We start from the raw sequence: 13405 nt of genomic DNA, 5'->3' as shown, positions 1-13405 counted from the left end.
GTCAATACTCACGATCTCGCCGCAGGTACGTTTCCACTCCTACGGAAAAATCGCCTGTTTCATTCTAGGGCTGATACTTAATGAAAACTTTCGCAACACTAACTATCTAGATCAGATACTAGGTGATCAATCAAGCATACATGCAATAAGAACAAGAATAAACAGAGAACAGGTCGAAATCCCAGATCTATAAACCTAGATGTCTTAATCGATTATGAGAGCCCCTTTTGGGAACCCTAAGCCCAACTCGGGGTCTACTCAGACATGGCTGAGGTCGACATCATCATTGGTTTTAATAAAAGTAATGAAAAACAGTAAAGAAAAGAGATAAAGAAGGCTTCTCTATTGAAGAACTCAGACTTGAACAATCTTCTACAAAAATCTCATATAAACGGCTAAAGGAAAAGAGTTTCTGTAAAGTATGAAGGGTTGTTCCTAAAAACGACCTAAATGACATGTATTTATAGTCTCCAATACTCCATGGTCTCTAGGGTTCCGGAATTGAGGCTGAGAATGACTTTGGGCTTCAGATATATGGGCTTTAGTTCGGAGCTTGATGGCCGCGGTCAGGAGTGACGTGACCGCGGGGATTGAGTGGTTGGCCGCGGTCGGGAAGCTTCTGACCGCGGGAAATAGGTTGTTGGCCGCGGTCGCGTGCTTTGCTGGCCGTCTTCGAGTGGCTCCGGGGCAAATGGAATATCTTGAGATCCAACCGTTGGAATGTCTCCAAACCAAGTGCATTTGAAAGCTGGTTGATTCTTCTTATAAGTTGTCCAATTTTGAGGGTGATCAGACGGTGAGAAGGTCTTCATCTCTCCATGAGAGTTCTGACGGTCTGCATTTATTCAAAAGAGTCTTTTTGTTCCAATTTGTGCCTCTTTATCCCAAATTACCTGAAAAGTCTTTTAAAATCCGGAAACATAGAAATCCTTTGAAAACCTTTGAAAATGGAGTAAAAACACCTGTAAAAGATATTAAAGTGATCCATAAAAATGGTCAAAATCCGGTGTTATCAGGGACAAAACCAAACCAAGGGAAAAAGAGCACAAGTCACAACACCTCTCTTGATGAACTCTTAAGTGGCTTGTATCACAACCAGTGTAGTTGGATTAGCACACTTAAGATTGCCCTGAATCGTGTGTAATAACTTATGAAAAGCTTGCTTGAACTTCATTGCCCTTGATCTTGTCATTGGACCAATGGAAAGATGCAAGTCTTTGTCTTTGTCTATACTTGCTTCCTCGGGTTTCAGCTGCTCCTGGTCTCTAATAGGTTCTGGTTCATGCTCTTCTTGTTCTCCATTAATTTCCTTAGTTCCAAAGCTGGTCTTGATCCTATCACAATGTATCTGATCTTTGGTGGCTCGGGAATCGCATGGGTTTCTCGTGAGTGTAGGAGCAGCCTCATAACTTGACCTCTTGTTTTCGGTTTAGCTCTGCTCAGCATATACTCTCCAAGAGTACTATCATCGGGTATTGCTGATAACACCGTATTTTGACCACTTTTATGGATCATAATTATGTCTTATGCAGGTGTTTTAACTCTGTTTTTAATTATTTTTAAAGTGTTTTCAATGTTTTAGAGTTTCAAAAGAGTTTTCAGGAAACATGGGCAAAAGATATGCAATTTGGAACAAATGAGCAATTTTGGATAAATGCAGACCGTCAGAAGTATGGCAAACGATGAAGACCTCCTCACCGTCTGATCACCCCCAAAATTTTAGTCAACATAGAGGATCCAACCAGCGTTCTAATGCATTTGGTTTGGAGACATTCCAACGGGTAGATCTTCAGATACTCTCGATGCAAGAATGACAAAAAATTCATTTCCAGAAGAGAGCAACGAGCCGGGACCGCGGCCAACACCTATTTCCCCGTGGGTAGGACCACCGCGACCGCGGCCATTAGTCGTTCACTTTCAAGACGACTTAGTCAAAGCCCAGATCAATTCCTTTTGTTATTTTTGAAGCCCTAAGTGTCCAGAACCACCCCAGAAGCTATAAATACCCCCTTTAGGTCATTCTTAAAGGTAGGTAGACGACATAAGATAGAAAGAGAGAGAGATTTCGTGTAACCCTAGAGAGAAGGAGCCACCGTCTCGAAGAGGAGCTGCCGCAGGAGTGACCATTGCGCCTCCTTCTGCTTCTCCGTTCTTCATTCTTCTTCCCTGTTCTCTTTAATTTCCTGCAACTTTGAATACTCTGTGATGATTGCTTACAATATGTTTGAGTAGTTACTCAGTTGGGTTCAAAGGGATTTTTCAAAGGGAATTTCGTGTGTCTTTGCTTATGAATCGATAGATTTAGGATTATTAATCTTCTAGATGTTCTTCGTTTGCCTTTAATCTTACTGCTTGATTTTTTGCTGGCCACTTAGAAACCGATCTGATGTGATATGTTGCGAAAGTTTTCATTGATTGTCTGAACTAGGGTGAAATGAGCAATAATTCTATAGGAGTGGAAACCTACCTGTAGTTGAGTTGTGAATGTTGATGAGTCTTGTTCTGCTATTGCATCTTGTCCCTTCCAGGATCAGAACTGAAACCTAGTGATCAGGGTTGCGAGAGATAGTTGTCTAGTGCTGCGAAAGTAGGCTATTCATACTTCCGTGCCTCGAGTTTTAGAACATACGTAGTTGATTACCTTTATAACTTGTTTAAAATCGACATAGCCTAGTCCATGAATCCCTGCGATACCCCTTGAGCCCCAACGTTTGTCTTTAATTGCTTACAACCTTCGATTTCATTTGCTTTTCATTCGCTTATTTCCTTGTTTCCATTCTACTTTTATTCGCTTATTACGTGCTTTTATTTGCTTTCGTTTCAATTTCTTTTATTTTCTTTGCTTTCTAGTTTAGATTTAGTGACAACCAAAACCCAAAACCAAAACCCAAAACTGTTTAGTTCTAGTCTGATTTAAGAATTGTAGTGAATTCGTACTGAAACAACTAAGTCTCTATGGATCGATACCTTAAGTACTACAACGCACATTTGTGCACTTGCAGACATTTAGGGGTTATAAATTTAAAACCTGAAGCTTAGTACAACGAACCAATACCCCGTTTACAATCGCATCAAGTTTTTGGCTCCGTTGCTGGGGACTTTGATTTGTTTCGTTGCGAATCCCAGCTTAAATCCATTAGAACGCTTGTTTACTTTTACTTTTGCTTTTGAATTTTTCAGGTTTCTCTACAATGAGAGACCGGGAACATGTTCCCGGGACTCTTGGTGATCCACCGTATTGTGTGGATGGTGATCCAAGTGATGATGACCTGACTGATGATGAGTTTGAAGAACCGATCTATGATGACAATGAGCTAATCGGATCGGCAAAACATGAAGATGATGATGAACTGATTGGAAATTTCGATTCACTTGAGAAATTCTTGGGAGATCGAAAAGCTATTTGATAATACCTGATTTTGACCACTTTTATGGATCACTTTTAATATCTTATGCAGGTGTTTTCACTCAGTTTTAAAGGTTTTTAAGTGATTTCTATGTTTTAGAATCTCAAAAGATTTTTCAGGATATTTTGACAAAAGGAATGCACTTGGGAGCAAAAAGCATAATTTTGGATAAATTCAGACTGTCGGACGTTTGGTAACAAATGGAGGCCTTCGCACCGTCGGATCATCCCCAAATTTTGACACGTGTTAGAAAAGCCAACCAGCTTACCAATGCAAGTGGAATCAAAGCAATCCAACGGTTAGATCTCAAGATATGGTCGATACACTGAAGGCAAATCATCACAGTCAGAAGCTCACCCGCGGCCAAAACATTATCCACCGGGGTGCGAAATTTTAGACCTCGGGGAGCTCAATTCCGAGCCTCAGAATTGAAGTTGCGATATACCCTGAGAAACCCTCGGTGAAGACCCGATTCCACCTCCACCAACTCGTGTCTATAAACTTAAACCTCCATATCCTAGAGCCTTAAGAGCCCTAAAATAGGAGAAAGAAAAAGCTAAGCTGAAAGAGCTAATCGATCAATTAAATGTGAGATTACCTTTCGTGGAAGCTTGTGCTATGATTCCTGCTTTAAGAAAATACATGAAGGGTATTCTAACAAATTATTTAACTCTTGAAGAAGGCGTTATGATGATAACCCATGAATATAGTTCTATCCTGCAAAGCCGAATCTCTGAAAAGAAAAACGATCCTGGAAGCTTCGTACTTTCCTGCACCATAAATGATGTAGCTTTTGAACATGCTCTTTGTGATTTAGGATCTAGCATAAACATGATGCCTCTTTCAGTAGTAAAACGTTTAGGACATCACGCTTTCCAGCCAACTAAAATTTCCTTGGTATTAGCTGATCGTTCCGTTAGACAACCTGTAGGTATCCTAATAGATGTTCCCGTCGAAATCGAAAAATTTTCCATACCTACTGATTTCGTAGTTCTAGAGTTAGAAAGAGAACCTAAGGATCCACTTATTCTTGGACGACCATTCTTATCTACATCCGGAGCCATAATCAATGTTCCTGAAGGAAAAATTGACCTTCATCTAGCTGGTCTAGTCATGCAATTTGACATGAACAAAAATTTCGATAAACCGACTTTGGATGGAAAAATTTGTTGGATTGATGAGTTAGACGAAATTATCGAGGAAGTCTATGAAGATCTGCTTCTAGACGACCTTTTAAGTGTCATGCTTTCACCCGCATAAGACGACCGCAATTTCCTTGAAGAAATTTCGAGTGAATGCGCGCGTATGCTTGATAAGTCCGAAACTTATAGGAAACCTCTGAACTATCTAGATCTTAAGGATCAAACAAACATTCCTACACCTCCTAAAGACACTGCCGCAACAATCAATGATCCTTGGAGCGAGCTTAAAGCTCCTAAAGTCGAGCTTAAACCTCTTCTCGTCGGACTTAAGTACGCTTTCCTTGGACCGAATTCTACTTATCCTGTCATTATCAACTCTGGTTTGACGGAAGAAGAAACCACAATGCTGTTGACTGAGCTGAGAAAGCATAGAAAAGCCTTAGGATATTCACTTGATGACATACCTGGGATCTCTCCAGATCTTTGTATGCACAAGATTAATCTAGAGGATAATGCTAAAAACTCAATCGAAAGTCAAAGGAGACTGAACCATAATCTCATGAATGTTGTCAAGAAGGAGATTATGAAGCTTTTAGAAGCTGGAATAATCTTTCCTATCTCAGATAGAACTTGGGTTAGCCCAGTTCATGTTGTCCCAAAGAAAGGAGGAGTCACTGTCATTAAAAACGATAAGGATGAGATGATCGCTACAAGAACAGTAACTGGACATTGTATGTGCATCGATTACCGGAAACTGAACGCAGCAACTAGGAAAGATCATTGTCCACTTTCCTTCATAGATCAAAAGCTAGAAAGGTTAGCTAATCACCCCTACTATTGCTTCCTTGATGGATACTCCATGTTTTTCCAAATTCCTATTCGACCGGAGGATCAAGAAAAAACGACATTTACCTGTCCATATGGCACGTTTGCTTACCGACGTATGCCTTTTGGATTGTGTAATGCACCTGCTACCTTCCAGTGGTGCATGATGTTGATCTTCACAGACTTTATCGAAGATTTTATGGAAGTATTCATGGATGATTTCTCCGTCTATGGATCTTCTTTTGAAAAATGCCTAGGCAACCTTGGTAAAGTCCTGCAAATATGTGAAGATAAGCACTTAGTATTAAATTGGGAAAAATGTCATTTCATGGTACGAGATGGAATTGTGCTTGGGCACAGGATTTTGGAAAAAGGAATTGAAGTTGACAAAGCTAAAATTGAAGTCATGACAAGCCTACAACCACCCACAAATGTGAAAGGAATTCGTAGTTTCTTAGGACACGCAGGATTCTATAGGCGATTCATAAAAGATTTTTCTCAAATAGCTAGACCTCTTACGCATTTGCTTTGCAAGGAAACGAACTTCGAGTTCGATGATCAGTGCTTAGCCGCGTTTCATAAGATCAAAGAAGCCCTTGTTTCCGCTCCAGTCGTGCAAGCACCTGATTGGGAACTCCCATTCGAAATCATGTGCGATGCAAGTGACTATGCAGTCGGAGCAGTTCTTGGCCAACGAAAAGATAAGAAACTGCACGTAATCTACTATGCAAGCAGAACTCTTGACGAAGCTCAATGCAATTATGCTACAACAGAGAAAGAACTTCTAGTTGTCGTAAATGCATTTGAGAAGTTCCGTTCTTATCTCGTAGGATCTAAGGTTATAGTTCATACTGATCATGCTGCAATCAAGTATTTAATGTCTAAGAAAGACGTTAAACCTCGGTTGATAAGATGGATCCTCCTACTGACCATCTTTCACGAATTCGAGTTAAAGAAAGATTGCCTTTGAATGATAGTTTGCCAGAAGAAAACATCTACGCAATAGATACTACCCCCACCAATTCCAATACCGCACCACCACGTCAACTCATGCGACGATCAGATGCTTTCAACACACCATGGTTTAGGCACATAGTGTATTACCTAGCAGCTGACATAGAACCACCACAATTTTCGGTTATAGGAAGAAAAAGTTTCTAAAAGACATAAGACATTATTTTTGGGATGAACCCTATCTCTATAAGAGATGTGCTGATGGGTTATTCCGAAGATGCGTGGCTGAAGAAGAGATGGAAGGAATTTTATTCGGATGCCATAGCTCGTCTTATGCAGGACATTTTGCAACCTTCAAAACCGCTTCAAAGATCTTGCAAGCAGGTTTTTGGTGGCCTACTTTGTTCAAAGATACTCAAGCTTATATATCGCGATGCGATAAATGCCAAAGGATGGGAAACATAAGCAAAACGAATGAGTTTTCAAACCAGGAACACAATAAACGATACTATGATGATTTAGACCAGTGTGCTTCTACGTTATTCCTCGTTTTTGCTCTTTTTGTGATTTAGGCCTAGACTAGGCGGTAGGTAGAATACTTGCATTACAAAATCCCACCAGAGGACTTCTATTCATGGAGATTCTTTCTGACAGGATATACTAGCTCATTTTATCTGGACTTAATTTTGACTTAATTTTCTCATTGAAGCATTAGATCAGGGAAACGAATCATACATTCAGGACTCCTTTATCCTTTAACCACTCTTTGTTGATCCTGAATGGCTAGTTCATCTTTAGCTAGTTTCCCACCGAACCTAACCTTTTTCAAACCACATGCACTCTTGTTTTTCATTTTCTTATATGCAGATATATGCAAAAACGTCGGAGAGAAAGAGGATCAACGCGGTTTTCAGTCACTGAAGACGAAGACCTGCGATTTCATTGGAACAATTCAACAAAAGGAGAAAACTCAGTTTGCTTTGGAAAAACTTCAAAATCTTGGTACAATTTCGTCCCTTAGACTCTCTTTCTATAAAAGGTTGTTTCATTCTTTATAATAAAAAAAACCAAAAAAAAATAAAAAAAATAAAAAGAAAAGGAAATTAAAAACCTTAGAGAGTCTAAAAGGATCGAATTTTATCCTTGAGGCAAGCTAGAGTCCGATTATATGGAGTTTTGGAGATTATCTTTATGATTCCCAGAAAAGATCTAAGTCTGGGGGAACAGCTGTTTACAACAGAGGAGGAAGATTATGCAACAACATTTGGCAAAGGCGAAGTGACTGAAAATCTGCGGTCATCAACAGGTCATTCTCTCTCTTGCGATTTTGCATAATATCTCGCATCCTCCATATTCTCCAGGTAACCCGAAACACTTTAACTCCACCACTTAAAAAGCCTTTAATGCCAAACGCTGTCTACCCTGAATAATGCCTTTGATGAGAATTCACCATTACACTTAATGAATGTAGAGAGTTAGTTGACTAGTTTCGCTTGTATTTTGGTGAGAATTTTCTAGACTAGATCCAATTAGATGTTCCACGATTAGTTATGTTTTAGAAGGACGATCACTGAGATATTGTTTAGTTCCTGAGATTTTCAAAAATTTCTTTCCTGACTTAAGTTTGTTTGAGGACAAACAAAAAGGTAAGTCTGGGGGAGTTGATAACACCGTATTTTGACCACTTTTATGGATCATAATTATGTCTGTGTGAGCCAAAACTCGCATAACCAGAAATTTGTTTAAGGAAAACTAAGGGATCGGAAACTTCTAGGGTTTATCGTCAAGAACAGTAAGATCGAAAGAAAGTTTTTCTTGATGTAAAAGTATTTAGCTCTTATTGCTTAGGGTCGTAAAAAGTTACAGAATGAATTGTACACATCATCTATTTATACTAATTCCCCGAACCGCCTAGCCGAGAATCTCGGGAGAGATTTTCGGAACATTTCCTTATCGCCTCGTGCGGCTCACCGCCTTTGTATTTCGCCTAGGGTTTTTATGGGCTTCGTCTCTCAAGGCCTTGGTTCAGCCCATTCGAACTTTTCCACGGCTCGGCCCATCTAACTTCTCCACGGCTCGGCCCACTTGCCATTTTAGTCGAGACATGATCTGGTCCACCTCACCGAGGCACGGCTTGGTCCAGGCATGTTGGAAAGAGGCTCGGCCCAGTTCTTACGATACGGCTCGGCCCATCTATCTTTCTTCACGGCTCTCCCTACTGGTCTATCTTCACGGCTCTCCCACTTGGTGATCGCGGCTCTCCCACTTGTCTTGGTGAGAACGGCTCTCCCACTTGATGACCACGGCTCTCCCACTTATCTTTCTTCCATACTTAGTCATTTTGAGATGGTTTTATCTACTTGGGGTGAAAACCGACCCCAACAGTTAGCCCCCCAGCTCGTCAGTTTCGGAGGCGAGAGTGACGAGGTCCATTACTCCTGACCGTGAGGATACCGAAGATGCCGTGACAAGTTAAGGATGAGGCGATTTTGTTTAGTAATGATGAGCCGAGGCGAGGCGATTTGAGAAGGTTATGCCGAGCCGAATAAATGGTGAGGCGTTTCGAGAGAAAGTTCGTGCCGAGCCATTTTGTTAACGACGAGGCGTTTCGAGAGAGGGAGTTGACGCCGAGCCGTTTTGTTAACGACGAGGCATTTTCGAGAGAGAGTTCGTGCCGAGCCGTTTCGTTAACGATGAGGCGTTCCAAGAGAAAGAGTTAATGCCGAGCCTTTTCGTTAACGACGAGGCGTTCCGAGAAAAAGAGTTAATGCCGAGCCGTTTCGTTAACGACGAGGCGTTTCAAAAGCAAGGCGTTAATGCCAAGCCGTTTCGTTAACGACGAGGCGTTTCAAGAGAGAGTCAATCCCGAGCCGTTTCGTAAACGACGAGGCGTTTACTTTGGTAAGATACCGGCTGAAAACTTGTATATCCCAACTGTTGGTCTTCCGAGAGAAGATTCCTGATTTATTGGCGCGTGCAACCGACGCAGTTCGGTCTAGCCATTTCACTGCAGATTCCACGCACTGTTTGGACGGTTTCCCGAGGTTTACGCGGAATTCACGCGCTTCGGTTTTCCTATAAATGGGTGAGCTCCTTCATTCTTCCTCATTATCTTCAGACTCACTCGTTTTTACTAAAGGTAGCTCTCCCTTCTCTCTTCTTTCTCTCTCTAGTTTATTTATTTTCCGGCTAGGGTTTTCGAGGTCTCCGCCGTTCCAGATCTTTTTCCGGCAGAGGCTCGCCGAGTTGTGCTGTAACTCTTGTATAAGTCGCAAATTATGTCGAGCTGCTCCGACGATTCGTTGGATTCACTTTTTCATTACGAGCCGAGCCGCATAGATGCCGAGGCGAGAGGTACGGCAGAATCCTCCGAGGCGTCTGTTTCGCCGAGCCCCTCCAATCGTTCATCTGATGAGGCGTCAAACCATGCAAATCCGTCAGATGTCGGCTCTCTGGATGACGAGTCGTCGGTTTCAAAGAGCCGTCCCCAGGATCCCGTTCCTGGTGAAGACATTAATCGCGCCGCACTTAAGGCCGAGGAGGAGGCATTTCCCTTTGACCTTTTCGAGGCAAAGCGTGAATTGGAACGTCTCATGGCGTCCCGAGGCGCTTCCACATCTGGGCGAGGGCCAAGAGTTAAGAGACAAAAACCTGACCTGCCTGGCTCTACGCTTTGCTCCCTTGAGTCGCTCGAGGCGTTGAGGCATCGCTTCGGGATATCCGAGGCGGTGGAGTTCGTCGTTCCAGAGAAGAGCGACCGAGCCGACAAGCCTCCAGAGAATCATTTCACTCTGTACGAGGCGTTCTTCGAGCTTTGCTTCCTCTGGTTCCCGATCCCCGGAGTGATCTTTGAATATCTCTGGAAACACGGGATCTCGATTGGGCAAATCATGCCGAGGGGATTAGGGCATATGATTGGCATCTTAGTTCGAAGCTTCGAGTGCGGAGTTGATATCCAGCTGAATCACCTGCTGAACTTGCTGGAAATCAGGAAAGCTCCGAAGGGAAATAGATTCTATATTTCCAACAAGGCGAAGGGACGGATCATCGGCGGTTTTCCCAGCAATGATCAGTTTTGGACTGAACGCTTCTTCTACGTCTTGGTGAACGAGGCGTCGGTCGGCGAGAATTATGTTCAAAGAACCAAGACCGCTTGGGGACCACTTGGTAGCCGACCCAAAGCTTTGCCTCGGCTCGGAACTGTTCTTTGGTATCCTCTTCCCTTACTGAAAATTTTCTTTTTTGCTTTGTTTTGTAGTTCGGTGCTTTTTTCCCCCGATTCCCGACGACCTCTTTACTGTTCGAGACTCTCTTTCGGCACGGAAGGTTAATTGGAGGAAGAATTTCACCCTCGAAAGAGTGGAAAAAGCGCGAGCCATCCTTGCCGGAGTCCCCGTCAGCTCTTCATCCTCCAGTTCTTCAAGAGATACCCGAGAGAAGATGGTGATAATCGCTCTCAGAGAGAGGAAGAGGCGCGAGGAAGAAGAGGCCGCGAGACGAGCTGCCGAGGCGGCTCAAGCGTAGACCGAGGCGGTTCCAGCGCAGACCGAGGCGGTTCCAGCGCAAACGAGGCCATCCCTCAACCCGACCCGCTGAGCCGGGAAGGAGACGAAATGGTCCGTGCCGCAGAAGGCAATACTGCTGAGGCGGTCGAGAGAGATGCAGCGCCCGAGGTGGAACCAGGCGAAATTATTCCCGAGGTGTCCGGGGATAAGTCAACGGTGCGGAACAAAACTCCTTCGAACTCCGCCATTTTAGCCCTCCCGAAGTCGACGAGGCCCCCGACTTCAGTTGTTCAGAAACATGACCCGAGCCGAAAACGTTCGGCCGCTGACAAGGGGAAGGGCGTTGCTATTCAGAAGGACGAGCCGTCCAAGAAGAGGCGGAAGCCGACGCCCGGGGACCCCGCCGCGCGAAAGTTGGTCGTCGACGACCCCGACGCCTCTGCCGTCATGTTTTCACGTGTAAAAAACGCGAACACGCGTCTTCCTCCTCCGGAGAAGTTGAGGAGGCCGAGGTCATACGACGCGATGGCACAGCGCGGTACCAAGGTACGTTCTACTTGCTTTCCTTTATTTTCACAAATTTTTACTAAGTGTTTAACGCGAGTTTGTTCTTTGCAGTTTGTCGCGGCCATTAACGACCTGATGGCCGAGTACGAGGCGGACCTGTCTAAGGTCGAACGTCGCTTGGACGAGGCCCGAAATGAGACCGCGGCGTCAAAGGCAAAGCTGGAAGAGGCTCAGAACGAAGCCGCGGCGGCGAAGGGGAAACTTGACGAGGCGATGTCCAGAGTGTCGAGGCTGGAAGTGGAGAAAATAGTTCTCCGCGCCAACGTTGACAAAGTTTCCGCCTCGGTGATTCGCCTGGAGGAGGTAAGGAGAGCCAAAAGCGCCGAGGTGGCGTTGCTGAAGAGGCGTATCGAGGCCAAGGACGCTTTGTTCGACGTCAAGGTCAAGCGGGCGAAAAAGGAGGCGATACGAGAGCTTACGGCGAAGTTTCAGGAACGCCTCGCCAAGGTGGAGGAGGGTTTGGCCAAGCTCGAGAAGGCCAAAAATGACGAGACCGATTTGGGGCAAATCAAGGGCAACCTTGCGATGATTGCCATCCTGAAGAAACCAGATGCCCCAACGTTCGATGATGAGGACGCGCAGCTAAAGAGCTGGGAGAGCGAATATGCCGATGACGACGCGTATGAGCGTATTGCCTCCGAGATTCGAGGCGAGCTGGTTTTCTCGCCCGTATCGCCGGACTCGGTCGACACCAGCCTTGGTACCAAGCCGCTCGAAGAGACAGCGGCCAACTTAGGCGTCGTAGATCCGAACAGATCGAACGCGGGTACGCCCGTCCTCTCGAAGCTCCTTGCCGAGCGTGAAACGCAGTCCGCGGCCTGATACTCTCTACTTTCCCCTGTTTTGCCTCGCATGCTTCTGTTACTTAGGATTTTTATCTGCTTTTGAACTTTTTATGTAACCGGTGCCTGGACGGCTTTATCCACCTGACATTTATTTTGCTTTATGGATATATTTTATTTTCCTTAGCCGTTTTCGGATTTACTTGTCGAACGATCCGTGAAAATGTTTACGAAAACTGTTGGCTTAGCAAAATTGCCAAGGATGAAAACTGAGTGTCGAGAATGATTTTGATTGCTTCCTTAGCCGAGCTTTTCAAAATTGATAGAAATACGGGCTAAGGGGTGAATTGTGTTAAGGATCTCGTTTGGATTCTTAATCCCGAGCTGGGAGTTAGTTTTGCGGAGCGTTTTGCCGGATACAATTTTTAAGTGATAATGTCGAGGCAAATTTCCGCTGGCAATGCCGAGCCGTATTTAATGACAAGGGGTTTTCGCTGTGTAAGGTGTCGAGCCGTGTAAACGACGAGGCGTTTTCACTGTGTATGGTGCCGAGCCGTAAGAACGACGAGGCGTTTTCTCTTTGCGTGGTGCCAAGCCGTGTAAACGACGAGGCGTTTTCGCTGTGTATGGTGCCGAGCCGTAAGAACGACGAGGCCTTTTCGCTGTGTATGGTGCCGAGCCGTAAGAACGACGAGGCATTTTCTCTTTGCGTGGTGCCAAGCCGTGTAAACGACGAGGCGTTTTCGCTGTGTATGGTGTCGAGCCGTAAGAACGACGAGGCGTTTCGTTTTTGTTAGCCAAGGATGATTTGGTAGTCTCATTGAATCTGACTATGGACCGGCGTTTCCGAGAGGATGAATATATTTGTCCGGGTTTTAAGAGTTTACTTCGGTTTTAGAGAAAGCGATGTAGTCTCGACTTATATTCTCGTGTGCGATAGTAAACCGTGGCGACCTGATACGTTTTTGGTCTGATATTTGTATAGCGCGCTTAATTTTTATCCGTAAAGGATGTAACTTGCACCCTCGTCGTAGGAAAGGTGGTAAAAGTCCGTTTAGAGAACTTTTTATTTGTTTCCCCGTTGTGGCCAGCAACGAGACGAGGCGTTCGGAGGCTTAGTTTGCCGAACTGAAACTGAGGGCCGATAAAGTCCGAGGTAATCAGGTCATGATATCATGCCGAAGTGGTATGATGCTCGCGAAGTGATAGTGAAAAAAATTAAA

General features: G+C 44.3%; 1 protein-coding gene across 1 annotated transcript; it reads left to right on the top strand.

Annotated features, from left to right (window-relative positions):
- The first annotated feature begins 9606 nt into the window (after positions 1-9606).
- On the top strand, positions 9607-10852 carry LOC112087266 (uncharacterized protein At3g60930, chloroplastic-like). The gene is made up of 2 exons (XM_024157291.1): positions 9607-10495; positions 10587-10852. Exons 1-2 carry the CDS (start codon positions 9607-9609, stop codon positions 10850-10852), a joined length of 1155 nt encoding a protein of 384 aa, XP_024013059.1.
- Positions 10853-13405: the final 2553 nt, after the last annotated feature.

Source organism: Eutrema salsugineum, unplaced genomic scaffold (genome assembly GCF_000478725.1).
Source record: "Eutrema salsugineum unplaced genomic scaffold, Eutsalg1_0 scaffold_18, whole genome shotgun sequence".
In the NCBI taxonomy this organism is placed as follows: domain Eukaryota; kingdom Viridiplantae; phylum Streptophyta; class Magnoliopsida; order Brassicales; family Brassicaceae; genus Eutrema; species Eutrema salsugineum.
This window is presented reverse-complemented; position numbering and strand designations above follow the sequence as displayed.

Excerpts from the sequence above, each read along its gene's own strand:
- LOC112087266 (XM_024157291.1), top strand. The coding sequence starts at position 9,607 with ATGTCGAGCTGCTCCGACGATTCGTTGGATTCACTTTTTCATTACGAG. Across the intron at positions 10,496-10,586 it reads GACCGCTTGGGGACCACTTG|TTCGGTGCTTTTTTCCCCCG; the intron begins GTAGCCGACCCA and ends TTTGTTTTGTAG.